The sequence below is a fragment of the Stigmatopora nigra genome, chromosome 23 (assembly GCF_051989575.1).
Source record: "Stigmatopora nigra isolate UIUO_SnigA chromosome 23, RoL_Snig_1.1, whole genome shotgun sequence".
In the NCBI taxonomy this organism is placed as follows: Eukaryota; Metazoa; Chordata; class Actinopteri; order Syngnathiformes; family Syngnathidae; genus Stigmatopora; species Stigmatopora nigra.
This window is the reverse complement of record NC_135530.1, coordinates 1,344,796-1,359,020: the sequence shown is the minus strand read 5'-3', so window position 1 is coordinate 1,359,020 and position 14,225 is coordinate 1,344,796. Positions and strand designations below refer to the sequence as shown.

At 40.3% G+C, this 14,225-nt stretch overlaps 1 protein-coding gene across 1 annotated transcript in view; it reads right to left on the bottom strand.

Annotated features, from left to right (window-relative positions):
- The window catches only part of LOC144181337 (voltage-dependent calcium channel subunit alpha-2/delta-1-like), a 36,863-nt gene that overhangs the window by 10,338 nt on the left and 12,300 nt on the right, over positions 1-14,225 (bottom strand). Inside the window, exons 7-24 of the mRNA XM_077709738.1 lie at positions 13,787-13,918; positions 13,456-13,525; positions 13,321-13,371; positions 12,690-12,789; positions 11,501-11,659; positions 10,841-10,945; positions 10,664-10,742; positions 10,545-10,594; positions 10,381-10,470; positions 9,207-9,269; positions 8,227-8,310; positions 7,961-8,035; positions 7,744-7,815; positions 7,589-7,660; positions 5,237-5,298; positions 5,064-5,140; positions 2,102-2,162; positions 1,887-1,993 (exon numbers count right to left, since the gene is read on the bottom strand). Coding sequence (XP_077565864.1) covers positions 1,887-1,993; positions 2,102-2,162; positions 5,064-5,140; positions 5,237-5,298; positions 7,589-7,660; positions 7,744-7,815; positions 7,961-8,035; positions 8,227-8,310; positions 9,207-9,269; positions 10,381-10,470; positions 10,545-10,594; positions 10,664-10,742; positions 10,841-10,945; positions 11,501-11,659; positions 12,690-12,789; positions 13,321-13,371; positions 13,456-13,525; positions 13,787-13,918 — 1,509 coding nt within the window. The remainder of the gene's footprint in view (positions 1-1,886; positions 1,994-2,101; positions 2,163-5,063; positions 5,141-5,236; positions 5,299-7,588; positions 7,661-7,743; positions 7,816-7,960; positions 8,036-8,226; positions 8,311-9,206; positions 9,270-10,380; positions 10,471-10,544; positions 10,595-10,663; positions 10,743-10,840; positions 10,946-11,500; positions 11,660-12,689; positions 12,790-13,320; positions 13,372-13,455; positions 13,526-13,786; positions 13,919-14,225) is intronic.

Genomic DNA, 14,225 nt, shown 5'->3' with positions numbered 1-14,225 from the left:
GAAATCGGGATAGTCCCCATCTTCTGTGGTTTAACGTTCTGCCCTCTCAGATATGCGATTTGATTTTTCTATCACCACTAAATGGAAGCCAATGCGTTATGATTTAGCAAAGCAAACATGCGCACGCTGAAACAAATTTTCCAGGACCTCCGACAAGACCACATGACAAACATAACAGGCGATAAAAGCGGCCTTTTTTCCCCCCTTCTTCTTCTTCTTTGAAGGCCTCACTCCAGTCCATTAGCACAGGGGCTGGCCGATAGCCCCCCGCCACCTCGCAACGTGGCCCACACTTCAGAGAACAGCTGCTCTAACACTCCATCCCCAAACCCTTGGCCAGCGGTGCTTTTTATTACAGGTCCTTTATTGAAGGCAGCTCAGGAATTCCCCATGTAATCGCACTTTTTCGCCACCGCGGTGGCGAGAAGCAAACCCCTCCCTACCCCCAGTTAAAGTCGCAGTTAATAACGGCGAAAGTAATCACTTAATGGAGTGCCAGTTTTTTTGGGTGGGGAGTGGATCGGCGTGACGACGCTGACAAACAAGGCGACGCCGAAGCGGGCGCTCATTAATGCTCGCCCCGATTGGCGTTTTACAGCAACGGCATTTGCTCTCGGACCGACGCGTCCTGCTCTTTGTCACCAAACACAAAGTAATTGGGGAGGGCCTAACTGGCGGTGTGTGGGTCTCACATCTAGACCGGCCGGCCTCCTTCACACATGTGCGTTTGCTTGGGCGTGTGATGGTCAGATTTTTGGAGTTTGCATCAAATGTGCAACATGAAGGAGGTGATGGAGGAAGGAATGCTGATGCTGATGGTGGAATACTTTAGAAAAACTTTGCCTTTGTCACGCACGGTTAGACCAGATGTCTCACCTGGACAAACTGCTAAAGTTCAGATGTATTTGAGAGTGGCCGTGACTCATTATGGAATAAGCCGAGCCAAAGGCATCGCATTGAAATTGAGTTAAATCATATCTGAGCCCAAGAAATGAAATAACATTGGAAGATACCGTATGCATGCATGTACATCTATGTGTATGTATATATGTGTAGGTATATATGTGTGTATATACGTGTATGTATATATGTGTATGTATATATGTGTATGTATAATATATGTATGTATACATGTGTATGTATATATCTGTATATATGTGCATGTACATGTGTGTATGTATAAATGTGTATGAATATATGTGTATGTATATATGTGTATGTATATATATATATATATTTGAGCAACACGCTTATCTATTTATATATTTCATGTATTTATTTATTAACTTACTTGTTAACTATCAATTTATGTCTAAAATGTCTTTTTGTGTGTCTGTATTCTCACCCTCTTGCTACTGCGACAACAAAACTTCCCGAATACGGGATGAATAAAGTTATCCATTCAAATCCACGATTGGTCTAAACTATGGTCTACTATCATTTACACTCACTTGCTTAATAAATATCAACTCATTGTTTGCCAATGATATTTTTCCCTTTTGCCTAGTGATGGTGTTTAGATCAGGGGATTCTTATTTTGCACCATTCATATCATTTTTCGCACATTCATCGGTTATTTTCAGTATGTTTTTACTAAGAATTTTGGAATGCGGATTATCAGCTCGATGAAAGAATTTCCAAAAGCTCTTTTGTGAAGGAAGGCTTGAAACTTTGCCACAAATGCTTCCATTTATAAGAAGGACCAACTCTGAGAATCTCAATACATTTATACCCCCCTAAAATAATGTACTTTTAAATCAAGCCGTGGTGGGAACAGAGCGGAATCAGCACATTTTGGGCTTATTTCCCCCCCTCCCAGGCCCCCGGGGACAAAGTATTATTGATGGCGCACGTCAGCGGCGGGCCAAGCGTCGGTCGGGACTCACACATTGGGTCGTTAGGCGTCTTGGTGTCAATGTAGTTGTTGAACTCCATGAGGAACTCCGTGTTACTTTTGTCCTTGTCGGGAGGCGTCAGGTCCTTGCAGTAGACCCTGCCAAAAAAAAAAAGGAGCAGCCGGCGTAATTAACGAGACGGAAACCCGAGATGGCGGTGAAATAAATGTTGCGTCAATTAGGGAATGAAACACGCTCCATCTTACCTCGGCGCGATCAACGTGTAGCCATATTCGTCAAACTTGTCTGCCAGCAGGCTTTCAGAAACTGGTGAAAAGTGGGAAACGTTACAAATGGGAATTTTGGAACCCCTTCATAAGCTGCCTCAGCACAAGTCTTTGTGTCCATAAAAAAACGGGTCAAAATATGAAAACTCTGGAAAATGTCAGTCAATGCTGAAGAGCAGTAGAATGAGGAGGTCTATAGATAAAGGTGCCAAATTCAAACTAAACAAAAGTTCATTTGAAAATAGTCAGGAAATCGTTTCAATGGCACTTCAGTATTCACCCAATGCAGGGTTTCCTCCAGTGTTTTATAAACCTGGCGGGCTAGCTGCCATTTGTGGTTTTCTCGCCCATACAAAGCCTACAGCACAAGGGTGACCTCTTATGGTCCAATTTGTAAACAAACCTGCCTAAACTCTTTGCAATTGCATTTCATTTTTAGGATTGTTGCTTAATTGTTGCTCATTTAAGTGAAAAATAAATGTCTTACAATGGCAAAAAAAACTGTGCCGGAGCCTACCCCATAAAACTATGCAAAGTTAGCCTATAATGTTTCTTTATGGGGAAGAAAATGGAAAAAAAAAACATGCAATGGATTCAAACTCCACACACAAAAGCGGCGCTTGAACCCTTGATCTCAGAACAGTAAGGCAGACATGGTAACCACTCCACCAACGCGTACATTTTCAAAAACATCTCTACTAGCGAGCATTCCGGAGGAAACCCTTTTTGGAAGGCTTAACAAATAGACAAATTAGATAAAAAAATAAAAGAAAATAGTATACTTACCATCTTTGCCTGCAGAGAAGAAGGCCGGGACAAGGAGGACAAGGAGGACAAGCAGGACAAGGAGGACAATCCAGAGGGAACACAAAAGGAAATGGTGAAACCACGGTGGGGTTACAGGTTGCACAATATTTTATTCACAGAGCTAGTCATGAATAGAAATATTGTAAAGGCGGGTTGACAATGATTTGGACAATCTGGAATTCTTTAAGCACTTATCAGCCAGCGGCCATATTTGCAACAGAATGTGAAATGCGGCGTAGACCGCACGTCAAGTTCTCATGACGACAGCGGCTAATCTTTTCGCCTCTGTGGTCATCGGCCAATAATTGTAGCCATGTGATTTTTTTTTTCCCTTCCACCAAGCGCTCATCCGTCGCCGCTGCGTTTTTTGATGAAGAGTGACGACGGAATATATTTGTACGCAGGCGGGAATCTTTGCGCCCGCCGCAGACGTGGATAGAGACCATTTGTGGGCGGGGATAAATATTTGCCCTCTAAAATGTTGCCATTCTTTCATCCAAATGGGAACAATAAAGCGTTAGTTCTTGGCGTTAGTTCTAAATTGCCTTTGGAAGTGCATTGTGGGGGTTTTGGAGAAGGTCCAATATGAAAAAGACATCAAATTGCTCAAAATTCATGTAACTATCCTAATGCATTTGGCCAAATAGCATTAATAGGAAATATTTTCTTGTATTGTTATTGTTTTTGTATCAATAGTAATGCATTTGGCTGAATAGGATTAAAAGGAAATATTAGTTTTGTTGTATTTATTTAAAAAATACATTTTAAAAGTGGTAAAACACTTGTTCATTTTTATGTTTTGTTCATTTTTAAACATTTTTTTTTAAATGTCTTTTGTTACATTAACTAATACATCCGAAAATGTTTTTAGATGAAAGAAAAAGTGAAAATAAAGCCTAAATATTATGTTTTTAAATTGAAAAAAAAAAGTTAATTTATTATCCATCAACGAGAAAATGGTCAAGTTCGGAAAAGAAGGCGGAGTTTAGGAGGATACTTGCCCAGAAATGCTGCAGGTAGTCCAGGTCAGGAGATGATGAGAAGAGGGTCAGGAAGAAGGAGGAGGAGGAGGAGGAGGACCGCAGAATGGGAAGGGCACAACAACAACAAGGGTTACACAATATTTTATTCACAGTGAATAAGAATATTGGAGGTACAAGTGGAAAAAAAATAACGCTAAATAACAACCAGATGGAAGAAATGGCTGCACAGTAAGAGACCACTTTTACACTAATCTACTCCAGAGTGATAATTAACAAAGCAAAATTTTGATCCAAAAATTGAAGGGCACTCTTAAAAATGCAGACCAATTAAATAAAATCTTTTAAATGCAAACAATCCAGACTGACATTTTTTTTTTGCCCCATTATGCATTTAAAAGTCTATTTTTAAAAGGAAGCATTACATTATATTGCAATTTTGTGTTCCTTTTTCCTTATACAATTTTTTGAGGGGGAAAGTTTTTAATTATTTTATGATTTAATAGAAAAAACTGCAATTTTTCCTTTTACAGGAAATAAATAGTCCCACTTTTACCTCACTATCGATGAATCTAAGTTAAAATGTTTGTCAACAATCATAATTTAGTAACAAAGGGATTTGGCTTAATTTGACATTTAGGTATTTTACGTTTTTTTTTTCTTCCTCATAATTTCCCCCCCCAAAAAATCAATTTTCTTAACTCCACACGCCAAACTAGATTTAAACCTCGCTTCATCTTTCTCCTCTCACTCAAATCCAAACCAAAGTGGATTTAACGAAGCAAATCGGTGATGAAAAAGGAGGAGACGGAGCAGTTGTTTTTGGCAACAACTTGACGGGAATACCAGAAAAGTCCCATGCCATAAGTTTTGGAACGCTACGACGTATTCTGGCTCTTAAAACGTGACTTATAACATGAGACGAGAAGTGTATGATTCATTTTTTTTTGGTGTGTGAAAGGAAACACGCTTGTCTGCAACTCTGCAAGCGCCGCATCGTACGCGGCGGCGGCGATTGATGGATAGCGAGGCCCAAGACGAGGAGCCCCAGCGCCTTACATGGCGAGCGGCGACGTTCGTCAGCCATTTTTCCGTCGTTAACCCACACGAGTGTGTGCGCGCGAGTGGAAAAACAAAGATATAAGCTGACTTACATTTGGCTTGAGTGATGGTGTCGCCGATGGTGGCACGGATGTAATGGGAGCTGTAGTCTGGCAGAACCAGCGCCAGACTGACACATGCAACAGAACACGCTGTTAGGAATGTCCTCTCCGGACGGACTTTTCGGCACTTTTCCAGGAAGTGACAAATGGTGGGGGGGAATTACCTGTAATCTGTTCCTTTCACTGGCGCAAAAGCGTACGTCCTCCGACCCCGATCAATGTAGCGCTGAAAAGGGCAACGTCAGCGTTGGTGAGCTTTCACATTTTTCAGGACAGACGCTCCCCTACTTACGAACGAGTTAGGTTCTGAGCGCTTGTTCATAAGTTGAAAGTGTTCATAAGTTGAAAGTGTTCATAAGTTGAAAGTGTTCATAAGTTGAAAGTGTTTATAAGTTGAGTGTTCATATGTTGAGTGTTCATAAGTTGAAAGTGTTCATAAGTTGAAAGTGTTCATAAGTTGAAAGTGTTCATAAGTTGAGTGTTCATAAGTTGCCAGTGTTCATAAGTTGAAAGTGTTCATAAGTTGAAAGTGTTCATAAGTTGAGAGTGTTCATAAGTTGAGAGTGTTCATAAGTTGAGTGTTCATAAGTTGAGTGTTCATAAGTTGAGTGTTCATAAGTTGCAAGTGTTCATAAGTTGCAAGTGTTCATAAGTTGAAAGTGTTCATAAGTTGAAAGTGTTCATAAGTTGAAAGTGTTCATAAGTTGAAAGTGTTCATAAGTTGAAAGTGTTCATAAGTTGAAAGTGTTCATAAGTTGAAAGTGTTCATAAGTTGAAAGTGTTCATAAGTTGAGTGTTCATAAGTTGCCAGTGTTCATAAGTTGAAAGTGTTCATAAGTTGAGTGTTCATAAGTTGCCAGTGTTCATAAGTTGAAAGTGTTCATAAGTTGAAAGTGTTCATAAGTTGAGTGTTCATAAGTTGAGTGTTCATAAGTTGAGTGTTCATAAGTTGAGTGTTCATAAGTTGAGTGTTCATAAGTTGAGAGTTCATAAGTTGAGTGTTCATAAGTTGCCAGTGTTCATAAGTTGAAAGTGTTCATAAGTTGAAAGTGTTCATAAGTTGAAAGTGTTCATAAGTTGAGTGTTCATAAGTTGCCAGTGTTCATAAGTTGAAAGTGTTCATAAGTTGAAAGTGTTCATAAGTTGAGAGTGTTCATAAGTTGAGAGTGTTCATAAGTTGAGTGTTCATAAGTTGAGTGTTCATAAGTTGAGTGTTCATAAGTTGCAAGTGTTCATAAGTTGCAAGTGTTCATAAGTTGAAAGTGTTCATAAGTTGAAAGTGTTCATAAGTTGAAAGTGTTCATAAGTTGAAAGTGTTCATAAGTTGAGTGTTCATAAGTTGCCAGTGTTCATAAGTTGAAAGTGTTCATAAGTTGAAAGTGTTCATAAGTTGAGTGTTCATAAGTTGAGTGTTCATAAGTTGAGTGTTCATAAGTTGAGTGTTCATAAGTTGAGTGTTCATAAGTTGAGAGTTCATAAGTTGAGTGTTCATAAGTTGCCAGTGTTCATAAGTTGAAAGTGTTCATAAGTTGAAAGTGTTCATAAGTTGAAAGTGTTCATAAGTTGAGTGTTCATAAGTTGCCAGTGTTCATAAGTTGAAAGTGTTCATAAGTTGAAAGTGTTCATAAGTTGAGAGTGTTCATAAGTTGAGAGTGTTCATAAGTTGAGTGTTCATAAGTTGAGTGTTCATAAGTTGAGTGTTCATAAGTTGCAAGTGTTCATAAGTTGCAAGTGTTCATAAGTTGAAAGTGTTCATAAGTTGAAAGTGTTCATAAGTTGAAAGTGTTCATAAGTTGAAAGTGTTCATAAGTTGAAAGTGTTCATAAGTTGAAAGTGTTCATAAGTTGAAAGTGTTCATAAGTTGAAAGTGTTCATAAGTTGAGTGTTCATAAGTTGCCAGTGTTCATAAGTTGAAAGTGTTCATAAGTTGAGTGTTCATAAGTTGCCAGTGTTCATAAGTTGAAAGTGTTCATAAGTTGAAAGTGTTCATAAGTTGAGTGTTCATAAGTTGAGTGTTCATAAGTTGAGTGTTCATAAGTTGAGTGTTCATAAGTTGAGTGTTCATAAGTTGAGAGTTCATAAGTTGAGTGTTCATAAGTTGAGTGTTCATAAGTTGAGTGTTCATAAGTTGAGTGTTCATATGTTGCAAGTGTTCATAAGTTGAAAGTGTTCATAAGTGGAAAGTGTTCATAAGTGTAAAGTGTTCATAAGTTGAGTGTTCATAAGTTGCCAGTGTTCATAAGTTGAAAGTGTTCATAAGTTGAAAGTGTTCATAAGTTGAAAATGTTCATAAGTTGAGTGTTCATAAATTGAAAGTGTTCATAAGTTGAAAGTGTTCAAATTGAAGTTGATTCAGTGCTATATGTTGTATTATAAATGATGTTTAAGGCCTATAGAAGTATTTTTAAGGTTTTTATAAGTGCATTTTTTATCTTTAAGGCTTGTATAAGTAGCCAGCATTGGTTTGTACTGAAAAAAGCGTCTGTATTTGACATGATTTGAAAAAGAAAAACTACCTCATCTTGTGATTTAACCAGAGCAGATATGGGGTACGTCCCGCTGAAACCATCAATCATTTTCTGCCTTATCTGCAAATGGGAAATATAACACGCAGATTGTCAATTTACAAAGTCGGGAGAGTGAAAGTCGGGACGAGGCCGCTAAGTGATACCTCCACTTTAACGTCGCTCTCCAGCTCGGCGTCCAAGAAGTCCAACGTCACCGGCTCGTGAAACTCGGCCGTCTGTCATGAAAAGACAAATGTACAACATACTTCTTTTTGTTTAAAAGGCGCCGTCTTGTTATTTAGATCATTTTCTTCTCAAGACATGAAATATGTGGGAGCATAATGGCTGGCCCCCAAGTTTAAAAGAGAAGAGGAAGTGTACCGGAGGCTGGAGGTTAGGGTGGAGGAGAACGTAGCCGTTGGGGTCGATGGCAAAGTAGTAGCCATTTGGTCCAAACTGAAGAAAAGAAAGTCAAATATAGGACAAAAAATGTTATGGATAAATACAACTTTTTGGTTCATTTGACTCCTGCAAATTTCCCTTTCCACTAAATGTATCATTTAAAAATGACTATGATTTAATTCCTTTAAGGCACTCATAACAATGAAAACATTATTACAAAACAGAGATCAATTTTGTTGTCTTACGGTAAAGCGTGGCGTGAGTCTCTTGATGTCCTCTAGTGAGACGTCGATGGCCATGACCCCCAATATGAGCTGGTTTTGTGATTTCTGCCCCGGAAAAAGAACAAACAATCAAGTCAAGTGTAATTATCCGTCTCCTTGGAGTCCTCCTTTCGAGGAAACAAGCCGCAGTCCAAATCTGGAAAGTTGCATTGGCCAAAATCTAACATGCCGCCATGAGTCAGCGCCCAGGTATTTCCAGCCAAGTAAACTCATCTTGACCCACTTTATAGCCGCGACATCGTTTGTCTCCCTGGCCGGAAACGTCGAGGAAGGGTTTAGGGGAAAAAAAATAAAGAAAAGAGACCCCCCGAATGGCCGGAATGGAAAATTAATACAGGATCTTACATTTTACATACGGCATAGCAAAATAAAGATCTAGCTCAGGGGTGGGCAAACTTTTGGGCCCGGGTGGGGGCCACATTGACTTTAAAAAATGTGACAGATGGGCCGGGTCAGCACAAGATAGGATACATATAAAAAAGTGCATCCGTTAAAAGTACATATGAAACATAAATAGGAAAAATAGGACTCAAGTATAGCTGCTTGTCTAGAGGCCTTTAAAAAATATTTTTTGTAAAATCTCAAAAACAAATATTCTGGGCCAATTTAGCACTTGATTAGCTGCCAAGTAATTCAGGTTGTCCCCATGCCTGATGTCAGGTGACATAGGATCCAGCACCCTCTGTAACTTTTCAGTTCAGAAAATGAATGAATAAATCTGCCCTACGTATGAATCAGAGTTTAAGCATACTTCCTATTTTCACTCCCTTAGTTGCGGTAAGTGAAGTTGCATGCTTCTATCTAGTGACGGACTGCGGAATTACAGGCAAAATAAAATAAAAGCAAATATCGACTGCTAGCCTTCATGAAGTGTTTTGATTCCTTGATGTACGCACAGTAAAAAAAATGAAGTGAATTGCTCAAGTAAGAAAGCATCTTACCTTGGATCCCGTGTTGGTTTTGTTAAAAACGGGGAGTGTACCAGTGATGACAAGTCCCAACTCCTGTTAAAAGTTATACGTTACACCACACACAAAAACATACAAAACACAAAAAACACCCTTGGCAACATGTTGAGTGCTAGAGTGGTCGTAGTAACGAAGCCCAGACCCCCATTTTGTGTCAGCGTCTTCTTATCAGGTCAAACTTATGAGGCCTTCTTTCGACACTGTCGATTTAAAGGCGCTCCACACCGACGGCTCCAAGCGGCGTGGGAAACTTTTTTTTTTTTTATCCGGACAATTAAAAAGTTCAGCCGTCAAACCCATCGAGGTTAAACGCGAGTTGAGTTAGATAAGGCAGAAATATTTGGCTTTTCAAAATGGACGTTGGGAGATTTTTCTCTAAAATGTTGCCGCCCTGTGTTATATCCATGTCTGTTTTTCTGACGTTTTGGTGAAAGCATGCTGTGTTGTTTGTGGATGTTCTCATGCTTTGGGGGTCATATGGTAAAAGGGAGAGGGGGATTCAATAAAAGATGGTTGTAAATTTAATATTTTCCACAGTGTTTCATGTGTGAAATGTTGCTGAAATCAACGTTAACGTCAAATGTGAAGAAAATGGATGTTGGATTAATTCTGTAATACTATGATATGTGTGAATTTAATCATTTTTGTAAGAGAACTTCTTCAATTTGTCTTTGGCGAGCTCGGGATCGTAACTTTTTACTGGAAGATAGGTCTGACCTTTACCCCAGAATGCAGACCTGGAAGGACGCTTAAGAAATTGCTGATGCAGCGTGATGGCTATCCAACAACCTTTGTGATTACTGGGATATTGTCGTAAATTGTGATGCTCTTTTGGCTTGATTATGAAATTGTTTTGCCGAATGGAGGTTTGTTTGTTTAATTTTCAATGGAGTTGTTTTGGAGTTCTGACCTCAATTGTTATTATTGAATACCTGATATGCCATGATTGTTACAGCTGTTGTTTTCGCTTATGTAATTGGATTAATCAATAACCTTGTAATTGTTTTGATTTGTGGCCTCATATGGACAAGAGAAATTGCCGCTTTCCAGTTTTCCATTTGTGACAAGGACAATGTCAAAATGGATTCTCACTTGCAAGAATATCATCAGAGATGCAAATTAATTAAATATAGACAAGAAGACTCACCAGTGCATCCTGGTAGACGTTGGTCCATTGGACTTGTTTGGCCCGGCGGTCTGCTTTAACCATGGACCTGCCCAACACATCCAGGTATTCCTGCAAAGAACCGTGACATGTCCTGTAAGCCACCAACCGCAAGACGTCACTGTTGGGCAAGTGTGTCAATTCACCTGAGTGTTTAACCTAATGGCACCAATGGATGGGATCTCATAGTAGTAACCTGCCATATCATATTAATAAACTTCATTAAGGACAAAGTCGCATCCCAATCAAGATGGCGTGACGATACCTTTGTTAGTACACGCCATCCATTGTATGGGTCCCTTGTCGTAGTTGTGTTGACCCACTGAGAATGTGAATATACGCACCTGGGAGGGCAAAAATATACAAATTGGGATTTCCTGGAATACTCGTATGTCTAAAAATCGAAGACGATTAAGACAGATTTTATATTATTTCTGCTTACTGCTTGTTTTGGGTTGTATTGCTTGAAAATGTCCTCGGCACGTTCCTCGCCTCCATCGGTGAAGAGCATGATGATCTTATTGCAGTCGGCCCTGGATACGTTCATCTGGAAAAATACAAGTACCGTATTTTCACGACTATAAGGCGCACTTAAGTCTTAAATTTTCTCCAAAATAGACAGTGCGTCTTATAATCCAGTGCGCCTTATATATGGAAAAAACAGAAAATCAAAAACGAAAAAGCACCACTGTCGGATATTAAAAAAACACAAACGCCTGAACTGAATACTCAATACTGTTAAATATGCAGCTCAGCCATCTTAGTTTACAAAATCTTCCATCATATAGCTCCTCCCCCACTGCAAGATTTTATACAAACAAATCCAAAACATCAACAATGGCTGGCTCCAGAGGTGACTGTGTATCATACCTGGAAGTCAATAGCAATTACCGTATTTTCACCACTATAAGGCGCACTTAAAAGTCTTACATTTCTCCAAAATAGACAGTGGGCCTTATAATACAGTGCGCCTTATATATGGAAAAAAAGGTCATTCATTGAGGGTGCGCCTTATAGTCGTGAAAATACGGTAAGTGTCGGCAACAACAGAGAGACAGCCATACAGTATACCGTAAAAAAAATCTAATATATATGTATATACCTGTGCAAGCTGCGCAAAGGCCAGCTCGAATCCGCCCTTGTAGTTGGTGGTCCCCTTGGCCGTGATGCCCTGCACGGCATCCTTGAGAATGCGCTTGTTGCGGACGTTGGCCTGCACCAGGTTCTTGAAACAGGCGGCGTGCGTGGCCTTGTCGTTAAACTGTCGCCGAAGAGGGAAGAAAGAGAGGAAGACGCCAAAAGGGGATGACGGCCACGTATTTGGAGTTAAAATACGTGGCGAGGATTCAGCATGCAAGACAAGGAGGACCAGTTTGGAATACATTGACGGAACATTAACTAGGGAACATCTCAACTTATGCCATAGAATTACGGCCGTGAATGTGTGACGGACCCAAGGAGGCTAAAAAAGGAGCACCAGGTAGGAAAAGAGGATGGAAAATACAGAAAAAAAGCATTATGATTATGAAATATAAGAGATAAGTCAAATATTACATGATCTAGTAACATTCCATTTGGATATTTCTGCTCTTTGAGTACATTAATGCACAGCAATGCATAGTATGATTAAATGTTTCTCTTGGGAATGAATTGGCACAGTAAAGGCGTGTCCCATTTTGGAAAAAAAAGCATCAATATTGTAATTGCATGCTGACTAATTGCATTAGTTTGAAAGGCTTGCTACTGATTTAGAGGCTCAGCACAAACATGCACAGCTCCATCAAGACAGAGTGGAGGAAATTGTGATCAATGGCTGCTCCTAAGCACCAATGGAAAAAAATATATGTATCATTGGCGTTTACGGAGGGTGCCGTGACGCCGAAAGGACTTGCAGAGGCGTTCCTGGTGCTTCTAAATTGTGTTCAGCATCAGTTTGTTTCCATAAGAAGGTTTTTTTTCTTATCTGCCCCATTTCAGACTAGATGCAGACCTATGTGGCCCGCTAGAACCCGGCCCCACATCCAAGGACAAACCATAATGTAATATCACCCCAAGGGTGAACGCGCCAATCTTAATAAACAATATTCTCAGCATGAGTGAATGCGTCCATGCCTGTTTGGCATGTTTCTTTCATGGCGGAAACACTACGCTGGCTCATCGATGTGTCACAGTGGTCACGCCAGTGCCTATGTTGCTCACTATTACATAACAAACTCATCACAACTGTACTGAGATCAATTCTAGAAAAAAATATATATTTATAGAATATTGATGTTGGATATGGGACTCACGTAGACAACGTTGACGTAGTCATCGTCCGCCAAGGTCTCCAACATCTTGCTGACGGACAATCGGATGAGCTTGAGGGTGAGACCAGACACGCTGCCGCTCCTGCACAAAGTTCATTTCACAGAATTTACTTTATGTCGCATCTTCATCTTCAGAGAATACTGACTGCAATTGTGATTTAGAAGAGAGAATTTTTTGGTTGGAAAAAATAATGGCATTACGTTGTGGGATCGAAGTTTCAAGTACTTTTAAAAATTCTTTTAACAACATTATGTTTACATAGTAATGAAGGGGACTCTTTTTCTGGTATGGGTTGCCATCTAGTGGGAATGAGTCAACATATACATTGTTACAGATATCACAAATAGGAGAATATAAATAGTAGTTTGATAGGAAACGATTAAAATAAATAAATAGTACATATATCTACGTGTGTGTGTGTACTCTGTATATTGTGCCTTTGGTAAAGATTTGCTCTTCAAACGCTCTGTGATGCAAAAATAACCCGACATTTTACATCTATGGAAGGTAAAATGGCCGCAGTGTCCTCGCTGGCGGCCCACCGGGGGTCAGAGGTCACGGGGTTATAGCCTAAAGCGCTCCTTTCAATGGAATTGTAAGCTTTTTACTCACGCGTCCACCAGGATCAGCATGTCCTTGGGCGACGCCGCTCCCTGGATGTACCTGGCGGGGAAAATAGCACGACATTTACTATATATTTTCTTTTATTTCTGCTAACCCGGCCGCACCTCGGGGGTCACCACTCACCACGGTCGCCTGCGTACGTCGTAGAGGTCGATTTTATTGGCCGATTTGCTGGAGTCAAACCAGGGAGAAGCTGCGTGTTTGACAGAAAGAAAAACAGTCATTGGCTTTCCGGCGTGTCTTCCGGTCAGTTGACGCCTTTTTTTTATTCTTTTGGACTTTTGGAGGTCAGCATTTTAAAGCAGGGTCAGCTTATGGCGTTTGGCATTTTGTCAGAAAGTGAGTCATTGTCGCCAAAAGTCATATGACGGAGGCGTTTTGGCGGAAATAACGTTGTGATTCAGAGTGTCTGTCAAAGGGTTGGGGTCACTGTCGGGGTGGGATTTGTGCTCACCTGGAAAGTAGCGAGCCAATCCGGTGGCGGAACCAAACACCTGCCAGAGAAGAGTGGGGTCTTCTTCTTTGTTTCTCCGGAAAACATCCTCCAAGGCTTCCGTCCAGTTGAGCTCGTTCAGAATGATGGTGGCTGGATGACACACACAAGTGACGAATGGGTTGCCAGTCAAAAATGGGTGGCCAGGCAATGGCACACAATGGGTTAAGAGAGAAATAAAAGAAACGCGTGTTGTGGTTGAACATTCACACAAACAAGTAGCAGCGGCTATAAATTGCAGTAGAATCTCATCTTTTGGATCCAAGACTCCCACTTGACTCTGTAGGGAATCCTCCAGGCTGATTTTCCATGATTTGTAAGGGAGAAAACCACCCTTGAAATGCCCCCCATGGAGCCCTTGTGTGCTTCACAATGTGATAAAGGCTTACAATTTCAACTA